This window comes from Mytilus galloprovincialis, chromosome 8 (assembly GCF_965363235.1).
Source record: "Mytilus galloprovincialis chromosome 8, xbMytGall1.hap1.1, whole genome shotgun sequence".
NCBI lineage: Eukaryota > Metazoa > Mollusca > Bivalvia > Mytilida > Mytilidae > Mytilus > Mytilus galloprovincialis.
This window is the reverse complement of record NC_134845.1, coordinates 34,959,638-34,981,315: the sequence shown is the minus strand read 5'-3', so window position 1 is coordinate 34,981,315 and position 21,678 is coordinate 34,959,638. Positions and strand designations below refer to the sequence as shown.

The 21,678-nt window shown below is 32.5% G+C and overlaps 1 protein-coding gene across 2 annotated transcripts; it reads left to right on the top strand.

The window, feature by feature from the left end:
- The first annotated feature begins 41 nt into the window (after positions 1-41).
- Positions 42-21,131, top strand: LOC143085654 (transmembrane protein 272-like). Of its 2 annotated transcripts, none has more exons than XM_076262136.1 (5): positions 42-1,762; positions 12,027-12,143; positions 13,769-13,828; positions 17,564-17,770; positions 20,616-21,131. In XM_076262136.1, exons 2-5 carry the CDS (start codon positions 12,029-12,031, stop codon positions 20,831-20,833), a joined length of 600 nt encoding a protein of 199 aa, XP_076118251.1. In that variant the 5' UTR covers positions 42-1,762; positions 12,027-12,028; the 3' UTR covers positions 20,834-21,131. The 2 variants fall into 2 exon arrangements, with proteins under 2 accessions (XP_076118251.1, XP_076118250.1); XM_076262135.1 differs by having other exon boundaries at positions 11,993-12,143.
- The last annotated feature ends 547 nt before the right edge of the window (positions 21,132-21,678 follow it).

Below are 21,678 nucleotides of genomic sequence, written 5' to 3'. Positions count from 1 at the left end.
TTTCTAACGGGGATCGATCTGTCTTCCGGTTTATTCGTGACTTTGGATTGATATTTGTTTTATCACAATTCAGAGGTCTCTGTTTTAGTGTTGATAAAGTACCTGTGTATTCAAATATCCCTGTTGTTTGGACAAACAATGTGCGTTACCATGATTAAAAGAAGACGTGTATATGCCTCGTTCAGACTACAACCCGACGACAGCTATATATTTTAATATATCATTATTAAATTCAAATAAACACAAATGATTTCAATTTCTTTCTCTAGGTTTTACATTATTCTTTTCTTACATCCCACTGTAAATCTTAAAATATATATACAATATAACAAATAAGTACTTTAAGCTTGTTTTTATAAGCAAACGTTTTTCTCCCGCATATCAATATCATATCATAATTGTAATTGGTCTTAATTTGATAGTCTATAATTAGGTCATTCCAATTTTCTGGAAAGACTTAATAATCAGAAGTAAACCAAAAGTTTTTCCACAGATAAGTGGAAAAACCTAATTAGACCGAAATATTTGACGAAATAATGTTGATCCGTAACGGTTATTTAAATACTTTAAATGTAGGTTGAACATCTAAAAGAAAAATATTAAAGTACTAATATAGATATTATTATTAGACATTTACGGAAAGTCTCGGTAACGACTGTTGACACCGACTCTGACAGTTAAAATGAAGGGGGTCGTCTCAAAATAATACAAGGAACTAAACATCAGCTTTTCGAGGTAAAATTTGCAAATTACAGATAAACGAGATTTTACACAACGATTTATTTTGTCTCCTGAAACAAGTCTCCACCATTTGTCTGAGTTTTATCTTGGGTGCCTCCACAAAGTATCCATCACTTTATTTTTTTAAAGTCACCCATGGTATGTTTGACAACAGTTTTATATTTTGCAATTTTTATCTAAATTTTACCCTGACATTTCTGGTGATCAGGTTTTCTGTTGATTTACTGTTCAGTAAATGGCGTAATTACAAGATGCCGATTATGATAAAAGTTATCCATTAAAGAATTAAAAGAATCAATAGTTACAGACACTCCGATGAATCAGGAGGGTGAAGATTTAAAACAGAAAAAATCTCCAAAAAAAAATGTATTCTAACATGATCCATTGTTATCTACAACATTATTTTAGAAATCAACTTTCGAATAGATGAGCAGATACATGGACTTGTGGTTTGAAACAAAGTTCCGGAAACCTATATCCTTTTTATTATACATCGGGAATGACAATTGGGTGCACCCTTTTCCATTCAAATAAAATTTACTATAGTTCCACGTGTTATCGACATAAATTGTAAAAAGTTTTTTTAGCAACTTGGACAAATATTTATTTTTATATCAAAGATTAGTTTATAATATATACATTTTTATAGAACTATGGCATAAATGAAGGGAAAAAACAATCAAAATGACGAATCAGGCTTAATTTACATGTGCATGAGCATATAGACATATCCGATTGAAATGTGCTGTTACGAAACTCTTGATTCAAATTTTTATTTTTATTGTCGGTGAAGAAAATTTTGTCCCGTTTATTGACTAATAATGAATCTAGTGCGCCTCCTAAATTAGTTTTTTAGACGACCCCTGTATTTTTTGCTATCAGAGTCGGAGTCAATAGTCAGAACTGAGACTTTTTGTAAATGCCTAATATTAAGGTTCAAACATGTTTTTAACTGTTAGGTATTTAAAAATCAAACCACATTCATAAGAATAGTCATACACACAAGAATCAGAAGAAAAAGGTCAGTGTTGAAAACTTATCATTTTTATTCTGTTCGAAGTTAGAAATCGTTTTATCATCTGATATTATGTTTAAATGGTCATGTGTGTGCCTAGAATGATAATTCAAAAATCATTGTATGAAAATATGGCATTGTTTATCACCGTTTTAATTTTTCACTGTTGTACGAAACCTAAATTAATTATATTACTAGTTATTCAAAAGTAAATCAATAGGACTGAGAACAAACTGACAACGCCTTGGTAAAAACACGAATTAACTTCTGTTAGTAAGTGTTTGTTATAGTCACATATGTAAATCAGCATGGATATATAAATTTGTACAAAATATAATTACATATATGAATACACTCGGACCAATGGACAAATAAGTCACCTTTTATTTTTAATTCAATATAAATGTTCTAACATAACGTGTTTATTGTTAATTTAGATTTAAATACAGAAAGTTTGGGACTTTAAAAATTAGCGTTTGTAAAAGTTCATATATTATTCATTTAAAGTTTGTGAAAATTTTTAAGAATGTTAAATAGATAGTAGACTGTTTGTTTTCTACGGAAAAGGGACGTTGCTAAGTGTTTAGCTATTTTCCTTGGATGATTCACCATTAGAAATGTTAACTGTCCCTGGTCATCTAGCTGCGTATAGTCGGCCACCATTAATATTTCGCTAAAGCAGTTTGTTTGATATCCTTAATCAAAAGTATGCTCATACCTCCTCCGAATGACGTCCGAACGAAAAGCTACGATTAGAGGCATTTTGACAAGGCAGCACCTATACTCTGGAACAATTTGCCATCGTCTTTGAGGGAGTGCAAATTCTTAAGATGTTTTTAAAAAGCAACTCAAGACTCACTTATTTCGAACTGCTTTTAAAGATTTCTTGTAGATGTGTAGAGGTTATATACTTTTAATTGATTGCATTAGTTTTAGATTGTTTTGTATATTTTACGGTACATGCATGTTTTATTTTTTTATTTGTTTTCTTCTTTTTTTTAGTATCTTATAAATTTGTATCTGCTTGTTTGATTCTTTTAAGTAAGTGCTTTGTAATTCATGTTTTGTGTATTTTGTATTTTATTTATTTTTGAATGTGAATCGTTTAGAGTAATTGTTGTTATTATATAATGCGCTCTATGAATATTGCATTTATTATTTATTATCCTTAAAAAATTTGCAGTTTATAAGAAAATGTAGCTCTCTTTCAGCATTTTGAGAAATACAAAATCGACATATTCAATTTTCTACTTGTTTCCAAATATATCTACCCGTCTCAATTCTGATCGGAAATATCTCGCATCTAAAACCGCACAGATCACTCGTGTTTCGTATGATTTACTTTTACATCGTGCACTAGTTCGAAATTTGTTTTAAAGTTTAAGTAAGATCGTAGCTTTGGCTTATTTTTCAAGGACTCTCTCCATATATCACAGTATTAAGTTCGTACAATTTGTTTAAAAGATTTTAAATCCACCAATGTTCTACTTTCGTAATAATGTGACATATTAAATTCATATGAAACCTCAAATTAGAAAATAAAATGCTTATGTTTTTTATAACTAAATTGATAATTTTCATTATAAAACTTATGTACATATACTTTTTTTTTGAAAAAAATCTTTAATTTGTTCATATTTAGAAGATGTTTACTTTATTTGAATTGCTTTCGCCGATATATTTTCCATATGCAAAGTGACCTCCTCGTAAAAATCCGGTGATTGCAATACACATGGATCTGTCCTTAAAATAAACTATTATCTGATTGTACATGTTAAACACGTGCTCAATATCCACGTTTAATTGTTGATTGCTTACTTTAAGATGTCAATCGGCAAATTTTGGTTTCTAAACACAACATTTAAGTAGCTACCATATTTTCACTTCATAACAGACAGAGACGATTACACGATATGTTTGAGTAAAAAATTATAAAATCGTGCACAGAAGTCTAAGTTAATGATATTTACATGGTTCAAGAATGGATAAACATTTTTTTTCACCGGTCACTCGTTTCTTATGACTTTAAGTTCAGTGATAATATCTTTAGTGTCACTACACCAATTGTTTGTGCAACGATCATAATCCATATTGAACACCACTTTCGTTAATCGGTCGTCTTCAAACGATTATAGACTATTCCGGGAGCAAATGATGTTTACCTAATGCCGAAACTGAATTGGTATCCCCAATGTAACCCCATACAGTGCTAAAATTGATGCCAATTTGTAAACGCCTTAGTTATAGCGAATTTTCTGTTCTGTACGTTATCTATTGATTGGAATTTCCTATTTCCCCATATTCCAGATGCATAGTCGCGGATTGGATTGCACACGAATTAAAAAATTTTCATGAGACTGATATCCAAAATCCTTTAATCTATGGATTTTCGAGATAAATTTATCTTGGGCTCTCTCTGCACCCTTAGCAAAGTCTCTGCTGCTAAATTAAAGCTACCTTTACAGTTAAAAAGTTACTCCTAATTATTTATAATCGTCCACTATTTACAACCCATTATTGACGATTGAAAAGTCAAATTCACTCTGATTTTAACGTCCTTAACGAAAATGCACGAACTTAGATTTGTCAGTGTTGATCAGAACCTTTCAACGTTTACACCAACTATGAATTACATTCAACATTTGCTGAAGTTCATCCTCAATTTTTGCGAAAATAACAATACCATCAGCGTAAAGTAAAATGTTATGGTATTTCGTCATATCCACTTGCAGATCATCGTTTTAGCTTGCAATACTATAGAATTTAATTCATTTCTTGATATGTTCACATTTAAAAGATTATTCGGCACATACAAGAGTTTCATATTTTCCTCTAATAGATTGTTGTGTACTTTAGCTTGAATATAGTGTTCTGAATCAAATTCATCACTTGACAAACCATATTTTTTGTATAAATTTTCAAAATCACAACGCCATCTTTCCTTTGTTGAGATCTAGTTATAGTACCGTTATCATCAACTACTGCCTGTGGTATACATTTGTTACTTCTAGGTCCTTATTTACGTATTTCTTCCCAAAAGTCAGTTGGAATGTTACTCGACATTGTCTCTAATTCCTCCGCTGCTGTCCTTTTGTAGGTACGTTCTGCCCGTCTCAGATTTTTGTCGACAACATTTTCTAGCTTTCATGTAGTTTATATTGCGCAAAGTTGTTCTAATATTTCTCCTCTCAGAATACATAAAGAACTTTTTTTTCACATGTACGCATGTTTTTCCAAAGTTCAGTCAAAGTTTCGTTCTAGTAAGGTTCGAAAACGCTTCTTAGAGTTATTGTCACAAAATTGTGGGATTTATCGGTCATTTCTGTGATTATATCGGGGCATACATTTTCATAAATTACGTCAATGTTTTCCTGAGTTTCTCCCGAGTGTTCGATGTCGGTGATGATATTAATCAGAGCATTTCTCCGTATCTCACTACTCATAAAGTGTAATGGGATTTGGTTAATTTTAAATCGTGCTCTTTTCATCTCATTATATGTCGAAACCGCAAGTTCAAAATGCTTAACTGAATGGTAGGGTAGTCTAGATTTCCCACCTTATAATCCAAACAATGAATTATTGTTAACAATATATTCCGCCGTTAGCACTTCAAACAGTTTATATTTATCGAGCACGTCATGAGGGAAACAAATAAAGTCAACCACATATTTGGTCATGGTAATGTATGTATTTTAACGACTGATGGTTTTATCTTCTGGTCACGGTATTCTCTGTATTTCTACGACTAATTGTTTTATCTTCTGGTCAAGGTATTGTCTGTATTTCTACGACTTATGGTTTTATCTTCTGGTCACAGAATTTGTAAATTTCTACGACTGATGGTTTGTCTCTTCTGATCACGGTATTGTCTGTATTTCTACGACTGATGGTTTTATCTTCTAGTCACGGTATTGTCTGTATTACTGCGACTGATGGTTTTATCTTCTGGTCACGATATTGTCTGTATTTCTTCGACTGATGGTTAAATCATTTGTCACGGCATTGTCACAGTATTGTCTGTATTTCTACAACTGATCGTTAATCTTCTAGTCACAGTATTGTCTGTATTCTACGATTGGAGATTTATTTTCTGATCACTGATTTTGTGTATTTCTACGACCAAATGTTTGATCATCTGGCCATAGTATTGTTTGTATTTCTACGAATGCTGGTTCAATTTTTTTTGTCACGGTATTGTCTATATTTCTACGACTGATGGTTTTATCTTCTTGTCAAGGTATTGTCTGTGTTTTTAAGACCGATGGTTTTATTTTCTGGTCACGGTATTGCCTGTATTTCTACGACCGATGGTTTTATCTTCTGGTCACAAAATTTTTAAATTTCTACGACTGATGGTTTGTATCTTCTGGTCACGGTATTGTCTGTATTTCTACGACTGATGGTTTTATCTTCTGGTTACGGTATTGTCTGTATTTCTACGACTGATGGTTTTATCTTCTTGTCTAGGTATTGTCTGTATTTTTGCGACTGATATTTTTATCTTCTTGTCAAGGTATTGTCTGTATTTCTAAGAGCGATGGTTTTATTTTCTGGTCACGGTATTGTCTGTATTTCTACGACTGATGGTTTGTATCTTCTGGTCACGGTATTGTCTGTATTTCTACGGCTGATGGTTTTATCTTCTGGTTACGGTATTGTCTGTATTTCTACGACTGATGGTTTTATCTTCTTGTCACGGTATTGTCTGTATTTCTGCGACTGATGGTTTTATCTTCTGGTCACGATATTGTCTGTATTTCTTCGACTGATGGTTTAATCATTTGTCACAGCATTGTCACGGTATTGTCTGTATTTCTACTACTGATGGTTTATCTTCTATATACAGTATTGTCTGTATTCTACGATTGAAGATTTATTTTCTGATCGTTGATTTTGTGTATTTCTACGACCAATGTTTGATCATCTGGCCATAGTATTGTTTGTATTTCTACGACTGCTGGTTTAATTTTTTTGTCACGGTATTGTCTATATTTCTAAGACTGATGGTTTTATCTTCTTTCAAGGTATTGTCTGTATTTCTAAGACCGATGGTTTTATTTTCTGGTCACGGTATTGCCTGTATTTCTACGACTGATGGTTTAATCTTTTGGTCACAGCATTGTCTATATTTCGACGACTTTTGGTTTTATCCTCTCGTCACGGTATAGTCTGTATTTCTACGACTATTTGTTTAATCTTTTTGTCACGGTTATTTCTACTACTGATAGTTTCATCTTCTGGTCACAGTCTACGACTGATAGTTTTATTTTCTAGTCACGGTATTGTCTGTATTTCTTCGACTGATGGTTTCATCTTCTGGTCACGGTTTTGTCTAAATTCCTGTGACTGATGGTTTTATCTTCTGGTTACGGTATTGTCTGTATTTCTATGACTTATGGTTTATCTTCTTGTCACGGTATTGTCTGTATTTCTGCGACTGATGGTTTTATCTTCTGGTCACGATATTGTCTGTATTTCTTCGACTGATGATTTAATCATTTGTCACAGCATTGTCACGGTATTGTCTGTATCTCGTCTACTGATGGTTTCTCTTCTAGTCACAGTATTGTCTGTATTCTACGATTGGAGATTTATTTTCTGATAGCTGATTTTGTGTATTTCTACAACCAATGTTTGATCATCTGGCCATAGTATTGTTTGTATTTCTACGAATGCTGGTTTAATTTTTTTGTCACGGTATTGTCTATATTTCTAAGACTGATGGTTTTATCTTCTTGTCAAGGTATTGTCTGTATTTCTAAGACCGATGGTTTTATTTTCTGGTCACGGTATTGCCTGTATTTCTACGACCGATGGTTTAATCTTTTGGTCACGGCGTTGTCTATATTTCGACGACTTTTGGTGTTATCCTCTCGTCACGGTATAGTCTGTATTTCTACAATTCATGGTTTAATCTTTTTGTCACGGTTATTTCTGTTTTTCTACTAATGATAGTTTCATCTTCTGGTCACAGTCTACGACTGATAGTTTTATTTTCTAGTCACGGTATTGTCTGTATTTCTACGACTGATGGTTTCATCTTCTGGTCACGGTTGTTTCTAAATTCCTGTGACTGATGGTTTTGTCTTCTGGTTATGGTATTGTCTGTATTTCTACGACAAATGGTTTTATCGTCTGGTCACGGTTTTGTCTGTATTTCTACGACTGATGGTTTTGTCTTCTGATCACGGTATTGTCAATATATTGTTATTGATTGTAATTTTTTGCTGTTTTACCTGCATAACATCTCTTAAGACATTACCACTTCTCGTGTTTTGTAACTCACCAAACGGATTGGTCGCTCTGTAATTAGTGCTGTGCACTTATAAATGATGTCGTTTATATCGTTAACCTCTCGATACATATGTATTCCTTAACTTGATTTGGCTTGAAATTGTTAATAGTAATTTAGAATTATTACTTTTGATACTTTTTGCTACCATTTTGAGCATTTCATGAACGATTGACGTGATCGATTGACGAGAAAGAAGTTTTGAAAACGTTGTTTATCACAGGAGATATTCCTTATTGGTATTATAAGTAGTCGTGTCCGGTAAATGGAAACACATAAAAATGCATAAAACGTAATAGAGGGCACCTAAGATAAAATCAATACTTTATGAACGATATTTGTTGAAAGTCAAGTTATTAACCTGTGTGTTAATATTAGTTATGATTAAGAAAACACTCAAAAAACCACAAACCTACAACTTTTAAAATGATTTATACAATTGCATGAATTGTATATAATAATTTAATAAACAAACGTTACAAGTCATAGTTACACATGAAATGCTTATCACAAATCCTCTCATACCGGCAGTACCATTAACGACTGTCTAAACTACTTTGGCATATACTGTAATTGTACTTATTTTCGAGGTGTATTTATTTTCACGAATTTCACGGTTGGTTTATTATCGCGAAAATAAATACTCACGAATTTAAATCCAACTTTTTGACTAAAAACTTGCTGTCCATCAATGCATGTAAACTTGACCTTACATCGATGACATGACATGTTTACAATCCTTTTAATCCGATAAATAAACAAACTAGATTAATATCAACAGGTGACAAGTAAAAACCAATTAAAGATCAAAGAAACGATAATGACTCGAGATTACCTTGAACCATATGACTTTTTATTGTTGTTGTTATTGATTGATTTACAAACATGTGTGTATAGTAGCAGACAATGTTTTTGAAAGCTTTACTGTAATCATTTGAGTGCCACTCCAGCAATACCGGTCTTAACCAAACTTCTTTTATAACTGTCAACTTTTACATTCTGAAATGCATGCACTAACCATCCAGCGTGTAGTGGTTTTAAAGTAGAAAGTTTTAAGTCGACTTTAATGTCATTAACTTTTTTGCCTGCTTTTATTCCAGTCATGATTTGATCAGAGTACCATTCAGTGAACTTAGATTTCACCAGTTGTATGAACTCATCATTTCCTGAAACGTCCAATGGTTGTAACTCGTTTGTACAAGATGCTGGTACATAACGAGTGCGAAAGTTATTCTCGCTTAACTTAGTCATGAATGATTCAACTCTGTGAGCACGGAAAACATCGAAAATACACAAAGCGGGTTGTTTTGTTCTGGATAACGGCAATTTATCACGGACGGACTAATCGTACGGAATAAGGACTTTGTCAGCATACTCGAGCATGTTCGTTTCATTTGACCAATGATTTTCTGACTGTGTAATGTTCCAATTTTGAGGAAACTTAAAGTTAGGATGACATTGACCAGTTTTTCCTTGGTAAATCAATTGTGGCGATATAAATTTCCCATTCAATGTTTCACCCAATAAAACTGTAATATGTCGCTTGTCCTCGAGACCCGTAATAGACACTTGTTTGCTACCTTCTTCCTCTAAAGTATAGTCACCAACAGGTATAGGTGGCACGGTAGTATTTCCTTGCCCATAAGGGACAATGATAGCCTTTTTAGAATTTTCACCACTTTCTAACACTGCAAAAATTTCTACATTCACAGTTAACTGAAGTACTTTCATTTTACTATTCAGAAATGAATTTAAATATGTATCATGACCGTTTACTTTTTTTGCTATTTTCAAAAACCTAAGGCCACTAGTACTTTTAGGTCTTTTATGGTGCAGTGAATACAAAATAAAAAAAAATTTCTCAAAAATTCATTTTCATCTGTATGTAAAATTATTTCATATTTCTCTACACCTGATTCATCCCTCAGTTTGGGAAAGTATGTTTAGTTGATACTGTATTTTTTGTCCAATCACACTGTTTAGATACATTTACCTAAGTAGGGTACACAAAAAAGCAACCTAAATTCTGGAATGCAAATACTACAGTGCCACCTTAAATATATACATTTGTCTGGTCAAAGTTTATGATTAGCTCACTCGGAATTTTATCTTTCTGAACTTGTAACTCTATCATTGTCTATAGCTGTTAAAAATTAATCCTTTTGTTTTTCAAAATCATCTGGGATTTTACGTGCTGCTTTTGTACCTTTCCTGTTTACGTATTACATGCGCCGGGAAAATGACTGAGCCCAAGAATAAGAGAGTTCAATGCATCCTCCGAATTCATGAAGCAGCTGGCGGTCTTTAGCCATTATAATGCCTCGTGCAGCGGCCACCAGAATTGGACGATTAACAATATCACCAGCTAGTCATACATTTCGTATGTATTCCTAAACTTCAGCATCGTATTTTCCGAGAATCAGTGGCTATCCACATCTTTGACTTTCAAGTGATATTTCTGTATCAGAGTCAGACGATTGGATTTTCAGTTTTAGCAAGTATCCCTTTTTAAGAGTTCTTATTGTAGATTCATTTATGGATTTTCCTGTCTGTGTACTAAAATGCCGTACTGCTTTCGAAACCTGCTCACATGCGTATTTTGCCATTTGCAGCTTTTGCTCACTGTCATAATGATTGTATTCACCTCGTTTGCGTTTTTTACTTGAAGAAGCTGTCATAGTTTTATCTACGTTTTCGTCCGCTGACACAACCATTTAACCCTTCTCTGGTGTAGAAGCCTCACGAGGATCAGGCAAAAACTGACGAATAGGAGGCTTGTCTTTCTCCTGAATTAACCAACTTTTTAACATGTTGAATTTCAAATGAAGAATGACAAACAAATAAATTAAAATTGAAATCAGTTCACTTTTACCGGTACTCTTACTACAAATATTTTACCCGACGGCTATTTAAGCATTTACTTAAATACAGTATACACGACAGCTATTTACGCTTTTACTTTAAATACAGGTCAGATTTACACACGAGGCAATAATTACAACTGTAAAAAAATTATTTTTTTACATTTTCGAGAAATATCGCGAAAATAAATACCCGCGAACTTGTTTGAAATACGCAATTCGCCGAAAATAAGTACCCGCGTAAAAAATGTACAATTACAGTATTCTTTGCTTGATATAACGTTACAACTGCTTTCGACTAGGAAAATCGAGCACACATTTTACTCGACTAGTCTCTAAATTGTTTCAACAGTATCAAGGTAAAACAAAGCTATAATTTTCAGTTCGGACTGTATTCAGAACGTACACCCTATTTTTTTTTATCAATTTTTCAAATCAACTGGAATTCTCATCAAACTATACAGCTATCTTAGCTATATGTTGATCCTTCTGATTCCCAGGTCGTTTTTTCAAATTTGACAGCAATTAATCAAATTACTAAACAACCTGACATTCTGTAAGATCAAAGTATAATTGAGTTAGCTGTAGAGTTTTTGAGAAAATTCTTTAATTTCACAGCAATGAACCAAACCACCAAATGAACTATAATTTTGTGAGATATATATCTAATTAAGTTAGATGGGCTGATGTATACCAGTCAAGACTACATTTAAAGACTAGTCGAAACAGGTCCAAACTGGTCGAGACTGAATTGAGACAGGTTGAGACAGGTCGTGACAGAGCAAAACAAGTCAAAACTGGTCGAGCCTTGGCCGAGATCATTTCAGTCTACACCAAGATCATCAAGTACTGCATCATATTTATTACATATAGTCGAGACCATGTCGAGTACAGCTGAGTACTCTCGAGACATGTCGAGACTTGTCGAGTAAAATGTGTGCTTGATTTTACTGGTCGAGCACAAAATCTGGTCTTTTCAGACTCTGAGCAGTTTGTAGTGTAAGTAGCATGATTTATGATAAATTTGAGTAATGAATTTGTATAAAATATTGATAAAGATAATGATTTCTTCCTCTATTCCAGATTGTGATTTCATCGCATCTCATAAACATTTTAGACATGGACGCACCACCATCTTATAACTCTTTATATTGTAAAATTATTGAGGCAAAGGTTACTTCGGGTGGGAATGTCGATTTCGCACGTAAATCAATAGGAATTGTGTGTAATTCGGGTAAGTATAACAATTCATTAACATTTGATTTGATTTTTATGTTTTAACGCTACTTTTAAGCACCACTTTTTTGCTAATTTGTGGCGTCTAGTCTTTATTGGTGATTGGAAGCCGGAGTGCCTGTAGAAAACCGCTAATACCTTCGATAGGAAAACTGAAAATCCTAGTTAATTTACATTTTAGTTGAGTGCACAGGCACGAGCGGGATTCGTACTCACAACCTCAGTTATTAATGCCGAATTATTACAGTAGTAAAAGAGGGACGAAAGTAACCAGAGGGACAGTCAAACTCATAAATCGAAAATAAACTGACAACGCCATGGCTAAAAATGATAAAGACAAACAGGCAAACAATAGTACACATGACACAACATATAAGAATAAGCAACACGAACCCCACCATTAATAGTAATTTGTAGACCAGTAGGCAACCGAGCCCCCAAATTCTTTAACAATAATACGTGAAAGTTATAATTACTTCTAATTCAGACTTAATCCACAATTTACAACATAATGAAATGCCATTACCAAGTCAAAAATCCCTTCGTTTTATAAGTTTTCAGCTTTTGATTTGCCATTTTATCGGGACTTTCAATTTTGAAATTTCCTCGGAGGTCGGTATTTCTTGTGATTTTCTTTTCACAAATGATTTAATCTGAAATATATCATTTATGATGCTTTTGTATAAAAGAATTTTATTAACGCAGTAAATTTGCGAATTGGTAGCATTTTGTTTTTATTATATGGGCATGGTCGCAAAATATACATTAAATGGTTGGATAGGCCCTTGATAAGATTATTGTAAATAAATGGTTAAGAGGGTTAAATTTACCAGGTCATTCATATTCATGTTAGTTTTGTGCATCTCTAGATCTTTAGATTAAATGTTCATATTACGTTAATATCCTGAAACAACTGATAAAGGCATTCTTTAGGAAGATTCTATATTGGTTGCGAAGTAAAAGCGACGTATTTATGAACATTGTATTTTAATTCTTAAAGTTGAAAGAATTTATTTAAACATGTTTGTTTTTACTGCAATTTGAAAATACAATAAACCTTTCATTGATCAATGTTTACTCCACCTAATTTATCCCATTTCCTTATTAAGAAACTGACAGCAATAAACAATGTTATGAATTTCCTTACTATTTAACGTGGACTGTAAGTCCCCGACGATCAAAAATCAAGAAGGTATGATTGCTTTGGCAATATTCTAGTATATTCTAACATAATGATTATTCCTTTTGATTTAATTTGTAGACTATAGGTTTTTTTTCTCCAGCAAGCAAAGTTTGTCTTATATCGAATCATGTACATCAGACGCAGTAAACATAGTAAAGACGTTTAATTAATCTTTGGTTTAATATGATTAGGAACCAACCCTTTAGTCTTCAATAAATGTATATAACCTCTAGTGCTCAAATGGCATAGTGTACTGTGTAAAAATGCGACAATATTTATAGTTAGCTTTTAACTTAAGTAATATAAAGGTGTTTTTTGTTATCTCTCTCATCCTTTTTATCTGTGTTTGATATGTATTTTATTTGTAAGATTTACTATTTCGTGGCATTTTCTATAAATTAATAGAAATACTCACTTCGTTGGTCTATCTTTGGTTTCAGTGATTGCCACAGTTTTCCTAGTTGTGTTCTTAGCAGTGCCAATAGCAGCCATAGTAATAGGTAATTTGTCATTTTATTGTATGAAAAAAATATGTGAATAATTGTAGCAAAACAGAATTGTAATTCTTATGCAAAGAGCAGAAACACAAAATTTTAAATATATTCCTGCGTATCGACAAATTGAAGATTATAAACGGCACTGTCTGAAAATTAAATATATTAACCGATGTATTGATTTTATCAACTTATTGAGTATATTTTGTGATTCTACCGTTTAAAACTTTATACCTTCCTATTTTGATAATACAGAAGTACCTATTACTTCATACACATAAAAACAACAGCAGAAGTCTAATTTTTAATTATACGTCGGTAACATCAGACGTCAATGTAGAAACAAAATACTCCTTAAACTTGAAATTGTGAATCATCGAAGTAAGGCTATGATCCTTATGACAATGTTATTATGGGAGAGGGGGAGGGGCTCGTTATCGTCTAGGACAGGGAGGTTAAAAAATAATTGGAAAAAGGACGAAATTATCGTCTTCCATCTTAAATAGATTGGAAAAAGTGTCTTCAGGTCACTAAAGTCGCTCTTTCCTCGTTTTGTGAACATTGAATTGGTGAAAACGGGAAAAATCTGATAAAAAGTCTCTTTATTCTTATTCAAATAAAAGTATGGATGTTGTAGATATTAGAATATCGCATTTGAAACATAAAGTAGAAATAAATAAAAGGGTACAAGATACGCCTATTTCCAAAAAAAGATATAAACTTCAAGATTTTTCAAAACGGATTATGTTTGTTACGGTCGACGAAGCAGCCACCAATGTGTCGGTGGTATGCCGTAAATACTACATGGACGTCCTGACGAGTGAAATTTTATATTCATCTACATTCAAGTCCGTGCGCTCCACAGAGAGCCATATATAAAAACAAAACATTCAACAGCTTACCGTTATCTTGATGATATTTTTTCGTTAAAAATTCAAGAATTTTCTAAATAAACTGCCGAAAGTTACACAAAGGAACTTACTTTATATAAATCAACTTTTAACGGTCATACTTTCATTTCCTAGATTTAGATATTTCGGTTTTACAAAGGAAACTCCAAACTAAAATTTACGACAAAAGAGCGTTCCCTTTTATTACTTTTCTCTTTCTGGATATTGAAGTTCCTTTGGCACCATCATACGGTGTTTATATTTCACAACTTGTTCGCTATGCCCGTGTTTTTTACTTTACCGAACGTAATCTATGTATTACTGGTAAATTACTAAGCCAGGGATTTCGATACCATAAATTACTTAAATCCTTTACTTAATTCTTCCATAGATATATTCAGATTTAGTTTTGAAGTTTTGTTATACTTGAAGAAAACTTACTTCAAACGAGATAGCACATACTGATTATTACGGAAATGTTGTTTATCGTGCCCAGATATTTAAAAACGAGCCGGGTAAACTTATCGATCAATCCTTCAATAACGTATTATAAAAGATTACCAATTAAACACTGTAATTATATCATTGAATATTGTTTTGATTGGGTTGAACTTTGATTTTCTTTTCAGTTAATTAAAAGCAAACTAAATATTATTGTTACATACATATACACGTTCATGGATCTACTATCTGTATCTTGACATTGCACAATGTCATTTCTTTTTCTGACTGAGTATGACGCCTTTACACTAAATCCATGGGATGTTTTATATATACTGATTGATAATTTAGTCTCATTTGTTGTTAGTGGCTTTGAACTAGCTGTCAGTAATTGCGAGTACTCTCTTATCAGTACTTCCTGTCTTTTTGCTATTCCGATATATAAGTACCCGGTGACATCTACTTTGTGTTATTGTTAGATGTATTTTCATTTATCATGGCCATCTAAGCTGAGTTAAGTCTTTTTCAACTGATTTTGATAGTTCGCTCTCATGTTGTACTGTAACACCACTGTCCCATGTTTGGGGAGGGTTCGGATCCCGCTAATATGTTTAACCCCGCCACATTCTGTATGCATATGCCTGTCCCTAGTCAGGAGCCTATTACTCAGTGGTTGTCATTTGTTGATTGGTAAATATTGATTTTTTCGTTAATTTTTTCTACATAAATAAGGTTGTTAGTTTTCTCGTTTGCGTTGATTTACATTTATCATTTCGGGGTCTTTTATAGGTGACTATGCAGTGTGGGCTTTGCTCACTATTTAACGCCGTAAGGTGACATATGGTTGTTAATTTTATTGTCATTTGATAACTTGTGAAGAGCTGTTTCATTGGCAATCATATCACATCTTCTCTTTAATATTATAAGCATAACTAAACTACCGGATATCGGTATTGAGACTTTTAAATTTTAAATGTGACTTTCAAGGCAAAGTGTGTATTTCAAGTATACTATAGTCAACCCTCGAAATCGCGGGCATATAGAGCGTGATTGAGAGTATGTTAACTGTTATAGGATGAAATTTTGTAAATGATTTTATAAGTGGAGAATTTCAGGAAAGTTATAAAAAGTCATATGTACTTGGGAACAGGACAATTTTGTTGGCCCTGCCCCGTTTTTCAAAAGTCCCTTATTTTTTCTGTTAATTTTAATTATTTTCGCGTTGTCACTATGAACATATATATACTATGAATAAAGTGTATTTGATATTTACTATAAATTCCAAGCTTACTTTCCACGGCAATCACTTATATAGTATATATTGACTCGATATTAAACTTGGAATTTACAGTAGACAGCAAATACATTTTATATATAGTATACTTATACATGATCAAATCAGTATTGTATACGTATATATGTATGATCATAGTATACAGTAAAACGCGAAATGAAAGTCCAGTCCCAAAGTACTTGTTAAATTAAAAAATTTAAAAGTTATAAACGGACGTCTTGTCTATGTTCTCTCCGAGTTCTTCGGCTTCCTCCACCATAATAACATATTCTGCCCGGAATCCTACCACTCCCTGGAGTTGGGGAGGGGATTGTCCTTGTAAAAATTAAACGTGGTAAATACTATAATGAAACATCTCCATTAATCACGATAGGTAGTGTACACGGATTCCACTGTACCCTCGCAGCCCTCAAGGGGTGCTCCGTAGACGGAGGGATCTACATACATTCATACATACATACTATGACTTAAAATTCCGTCCGGTGACGGTAACAATATCCGGACGCCTTTATTTTCACCCAAAATAACCCAAACTGAATATTCATAAGCAAGGATGACAAATGCGACTATGCATGGTACCTATAGGACACAAAGGTATAATGATTAGTTTATTGTTGAAGGAAGAGAAGCGACACACAAAATGAGGTCCTCTCGTTTAATAGTATAGATTTTCATTCTATGCCATAGAATTTTAATTGCTAATCTGAGAGATGGACGACCGAAACATCTCTTGATTGATATGCAATTGTAGAGTAAAAGGCATCATAATACATGTTATAAGTTAGCGTTGCAGTTATCATCTTATGGTTTACATGACATTCGAATCTAATTATCACCGATTTACGTTTTATTGTACACGTTCAACAGATAACACGATTTGTTTTAGTTTTACAATCTATCATATAAAAAAATGTTTCTTCTCTTAATAGTGTAAATCACAAAACAAAACAACACTAGAACACGTGAGTTATAAATCAACACAAAATAGCCAACCCTAAGGCAATTCTCTATTTTCACATATTACATTCTTGAAGTTTTCGTTTTTATATAATCTTTGGAAACAGTTTTATATTAACTGAAAATATCCTTAACTTGATTCCTTTTTTTCCTATTCAGGAGGACTATACCTACATGACTGTCCGAAACAGAAATATATTCCTATTTACCTCATCGTATTTGGCGCTTTTGCCATTGTGAAAGCTTTGTTGAGTTTGGGAGACAAGTGTAGAGCCAGTAACAATGCTGGAGAACAGGAAGAAAGCAAACCTAAAGGTGCATGTGATGCAATCATTGGTTTGTTTCTATGTATATGGTTTATTCTAGGTGTGTATCAAGTAAAATATATATTCATATACGTAAATTAAAAAATGCAAGGTATCACAATTTGAAATACAAGTTCTGATTGGACAATATCAATTCATATTCTTAGAAGGGCGTTTTGAAACAAAATAATCAAAATTACTTATGTCACCTGTTTTTAAAAGGAACAACGGGAAAAGGGAAATATTTGGTACAATATAATGTGAAAATTGAATTTTTATTACCAGTTACTGATTATATTATTAATCGATAGGATTGGATGCAAGTGATAACAACTTATAACAACTATATACAATCTATAATTCAAATTTTTCATGTAACGTGACTTATGATTGGCTGACAGTATTTTGTTTATCATCTCATAGACATAATTTTGTCATATGACTGACGTCATCAACGTGTTTTTTTTAATGATTTACGCAGGGTGTCTCTCTGTGTTGAAGTACATTAACTTTGTCTTTTTGGCATCGATCTTAAGTCCAATCATTTTAGCAGTTTTTTCTAGCTCTTTGTTCTTTATTTAAATATATTTATTTTAAGTGTATTTGGAAACAATTTATTGCAACTTATAATAATCCCATTCTACATTGCGGGTGCGTGTGCTGCCTTGTAGCGGCATTAGTGTGCTCCTTTTCAAAATCTACAAGGGTTTATTTCACGTGCAAGAGATATTGCTCTCTCTTAACAATGGGTCAGCAATTTATCGTCCCATTTCGACGAACTATCATCATTTTCAAGACCATGGTTTCAAGCGATAGCCGAAAAATTTACTCCCTGAAATGTTCACTCCGGAACAGGGATCGAACCAGGAACCTTTGTGTAAGGTGTTTGATGCCCTTTCCACTTCACCACGGCTTTTTAGTCTTCTCTTGCATATGGTCTATGGTATTGGATAAAATTGCTGTATCATCTGCATCGTCTGTGTCTTCAAGCGTGGTACAAAATGTTTATCTAAGTCCGGTACTAGTGTTGTTCTCATTACCCAATCAATGGCAATTATGAAAAGCACAGATGATATAACACATCATTGCCTTACTCCAGATTTTACAAGGAAACTAGTGTCAGAGAAGTTTGTATAAAACTGCTTGATGCGTTGCACTATCTTATTTTGTATTTCATAGCTACTCAAAACTTCCCAAAGACTTTCCCGGTGTAAGCTGTCCACACATAATACAAGCAGTTCTCTCTGCCACTCATGGCACTGTTCTAATATGTTTTGTAGGACAAATATGTGGTCTATGCAGCCTCTCTCGTTTCTGAAACAAGCTGATTCTAGTCTTATCTACAGACTCTATAATCCTTGATATCAAAATTATGCAGAATACAGCACTTGGAATACATAGTAAGGTGATTCTCTCTAGTTGTGGAAGTTTGTTAAGTCTCCTAGTTTTGGTATATATATGATGTTGCATTCAGACCAACTGTTCGGAATAACAGCTTGTTTCCATATTTTCTGGAATACTGGGTGTAAAGTATCCTCCTATAGCACTGGATCTATCTTAGAAAGTTCTACATTAAGTTGGTCTATGCTAGATGCCTTTTTGTTTTTCAAGCTTTTAAAGGCTTTCTGTATTTGTTGTTATGAAGGTGGAAAATGGAATGTTTCTTCCATCTGAAGTATGGATCTCGTTCTGGTGTTAGTTTATTGTTCTCTTTGTCTTTAATTGGCATAGTTATCGTAGCTTGTTTTACCACTTTGTCATGTTTGTTGTTTAGTTACTTGATAAATATGTCCTATTCTCTGATTTGAAGCTGCAGTTTCTGCTTCTCTTGCTAGGTCTTCCAGAAAATCTCGCTTGTTCTTTAATGTTGCTGTTTTTACCTTTTTTTTGCATTCTGTATATTTTGTTCACAGCTTTTCCTTAATTCTCCAAGAATGTTTTTAACAAATTTTGTTGTTCACTTCTTTTATTTCATATATCGATTTCCAAGTCTCAGGTGTTTTTCCATTCTTTGTATACTTGTCTATTGAATTCTTGTTCCTTTTATTGGCTTCAGTGTAGATTTCATGTATGCGCTGCCATTCATCATTGACTGATATTGGGTTTTTGTCGTCAATTATTAGGTTATCTGATAGGTGTTTTAACTCTTGCTAGATTTTTGTGTCTTGTAATTTACCAACATTAATATGTACAAAATATAATCGTTGTAAATTATATTAAGTCAGGGATTAAGTAACCACAAATTGCTTAAAACGTTTACTGACTATTTCCATTGATATAAAGATTTGGTTTTGTTCGATTATACCTGAAAACCTATTTCAAGCGAAATATCACATCCCCATTTTACGCAGATGTTGTTTCCACTGCCTGAAAATAAAGGAACGATCCTGGTAAATTTATCGATCCTTTACATAAACATCTTATAAAAAGTTAACTTCTATACGCTGTAATAAGATCTTTGAATATTGTTCTTATTGGTATTAATATTAATTGTTGTTATCTGTCATTTAAAGCAAACTAAATGTGTTTGTTATATACATAATTTTTTTTTATACATTTCAAATAAAACAATTTAGATAATTTGCCACTTCCGGTTGACAACTATGCATTACATTGAATAAGAAATAATATGTATATGGTGCATTCATTTTTGTTAAATCATTGATTAAAATGTCAGTGATTTAGATAATGACATTCTAGGAGATAATGGTAATCATCTTCTTCAGGACTATTGATTAATCATATCGTTTTTTGGAAACAACCTGTGTTTTAAAGACATTAATATAAAAAGATCGCACCAGAATATGTTTTATTGGTTATTTACTTTGTTTTGCAACTGTTGTCTAGATTTCAACTGTATATAACAACTTTGGATTATTTTTACTTGGCTTTTCATATATTTTCAGGTAATTACTGGGTTTATACGACGTATAAACACTTCTCAACAGATGAATCGAGTGACGAATATTGTCAACCAACATTATTTTATTTCTCCTTTTGGTTAATTACTGGTACACACATAGTTACGGGACTCATTATTCTCCTCTGCTGTGGATGTTGTATTTCAATGGTATGCTGTAGTAATAAGCCTTCATACGATTCATTTAGTGAATATGGTGTATAAGGAACGTAATGTGACAGTATTTGGTATTTTTGTAGTTTAGTGCATGACACTGCATTTATGGCATTAGAATTACACGAGCGATGTTTTTTTTTCATAAAAAAGTATCAGTCAATTTATTTTCATTATAAGAAGATGAGTGGAAATATTAATAAGGAGAAAAGGATAGATATAGAACACTTTATATTATTGAATTCAAATATGTCCTCTCCTACAGATACCATCTGTCTTATGCATGTAAGAGTTTATAATATGTAAATAATAAAAAAAGAGCACAATCTTTTATTTTGTGCGTACAATATATATATATATATATATATATATATATATATATATATATATATATATATATATATATATATATATATATATATATATATATATATATATATATATATATATATATATATATATATTCAGACTCATATATATATATATATGTGTGTAATTTTTTTTTTGCATGCCCCTAGCGGGGCTCCGTAGTTTTGTTTGAGTATTTTATATCTAAAGTAATAAACGTTTTAACACCATGTCTGTTTTTATTTTCTATGCAACTCATTATTTACTTGTATTTGCTTAAGAAACAATAATAAACGTATTTTAGCATTAGTTTGTTCAATTGTCATATTGACGTTTTCATTATCTTAAATCTTAATATAGCCAACAATAATTCTGTGGTCAATATCATACGACAAAAGTCAAACTAAATAGCCCTACTCGGTTTTAATATGATAAAACAAATGTTTACAGTCAAATATATGCGCAAACATACAACTTTAAGTGTTATCTAATATTTTCGAACTTTTTCACAAAAAAAGCATTTTCAAGTATATATATGAAAAAATTGT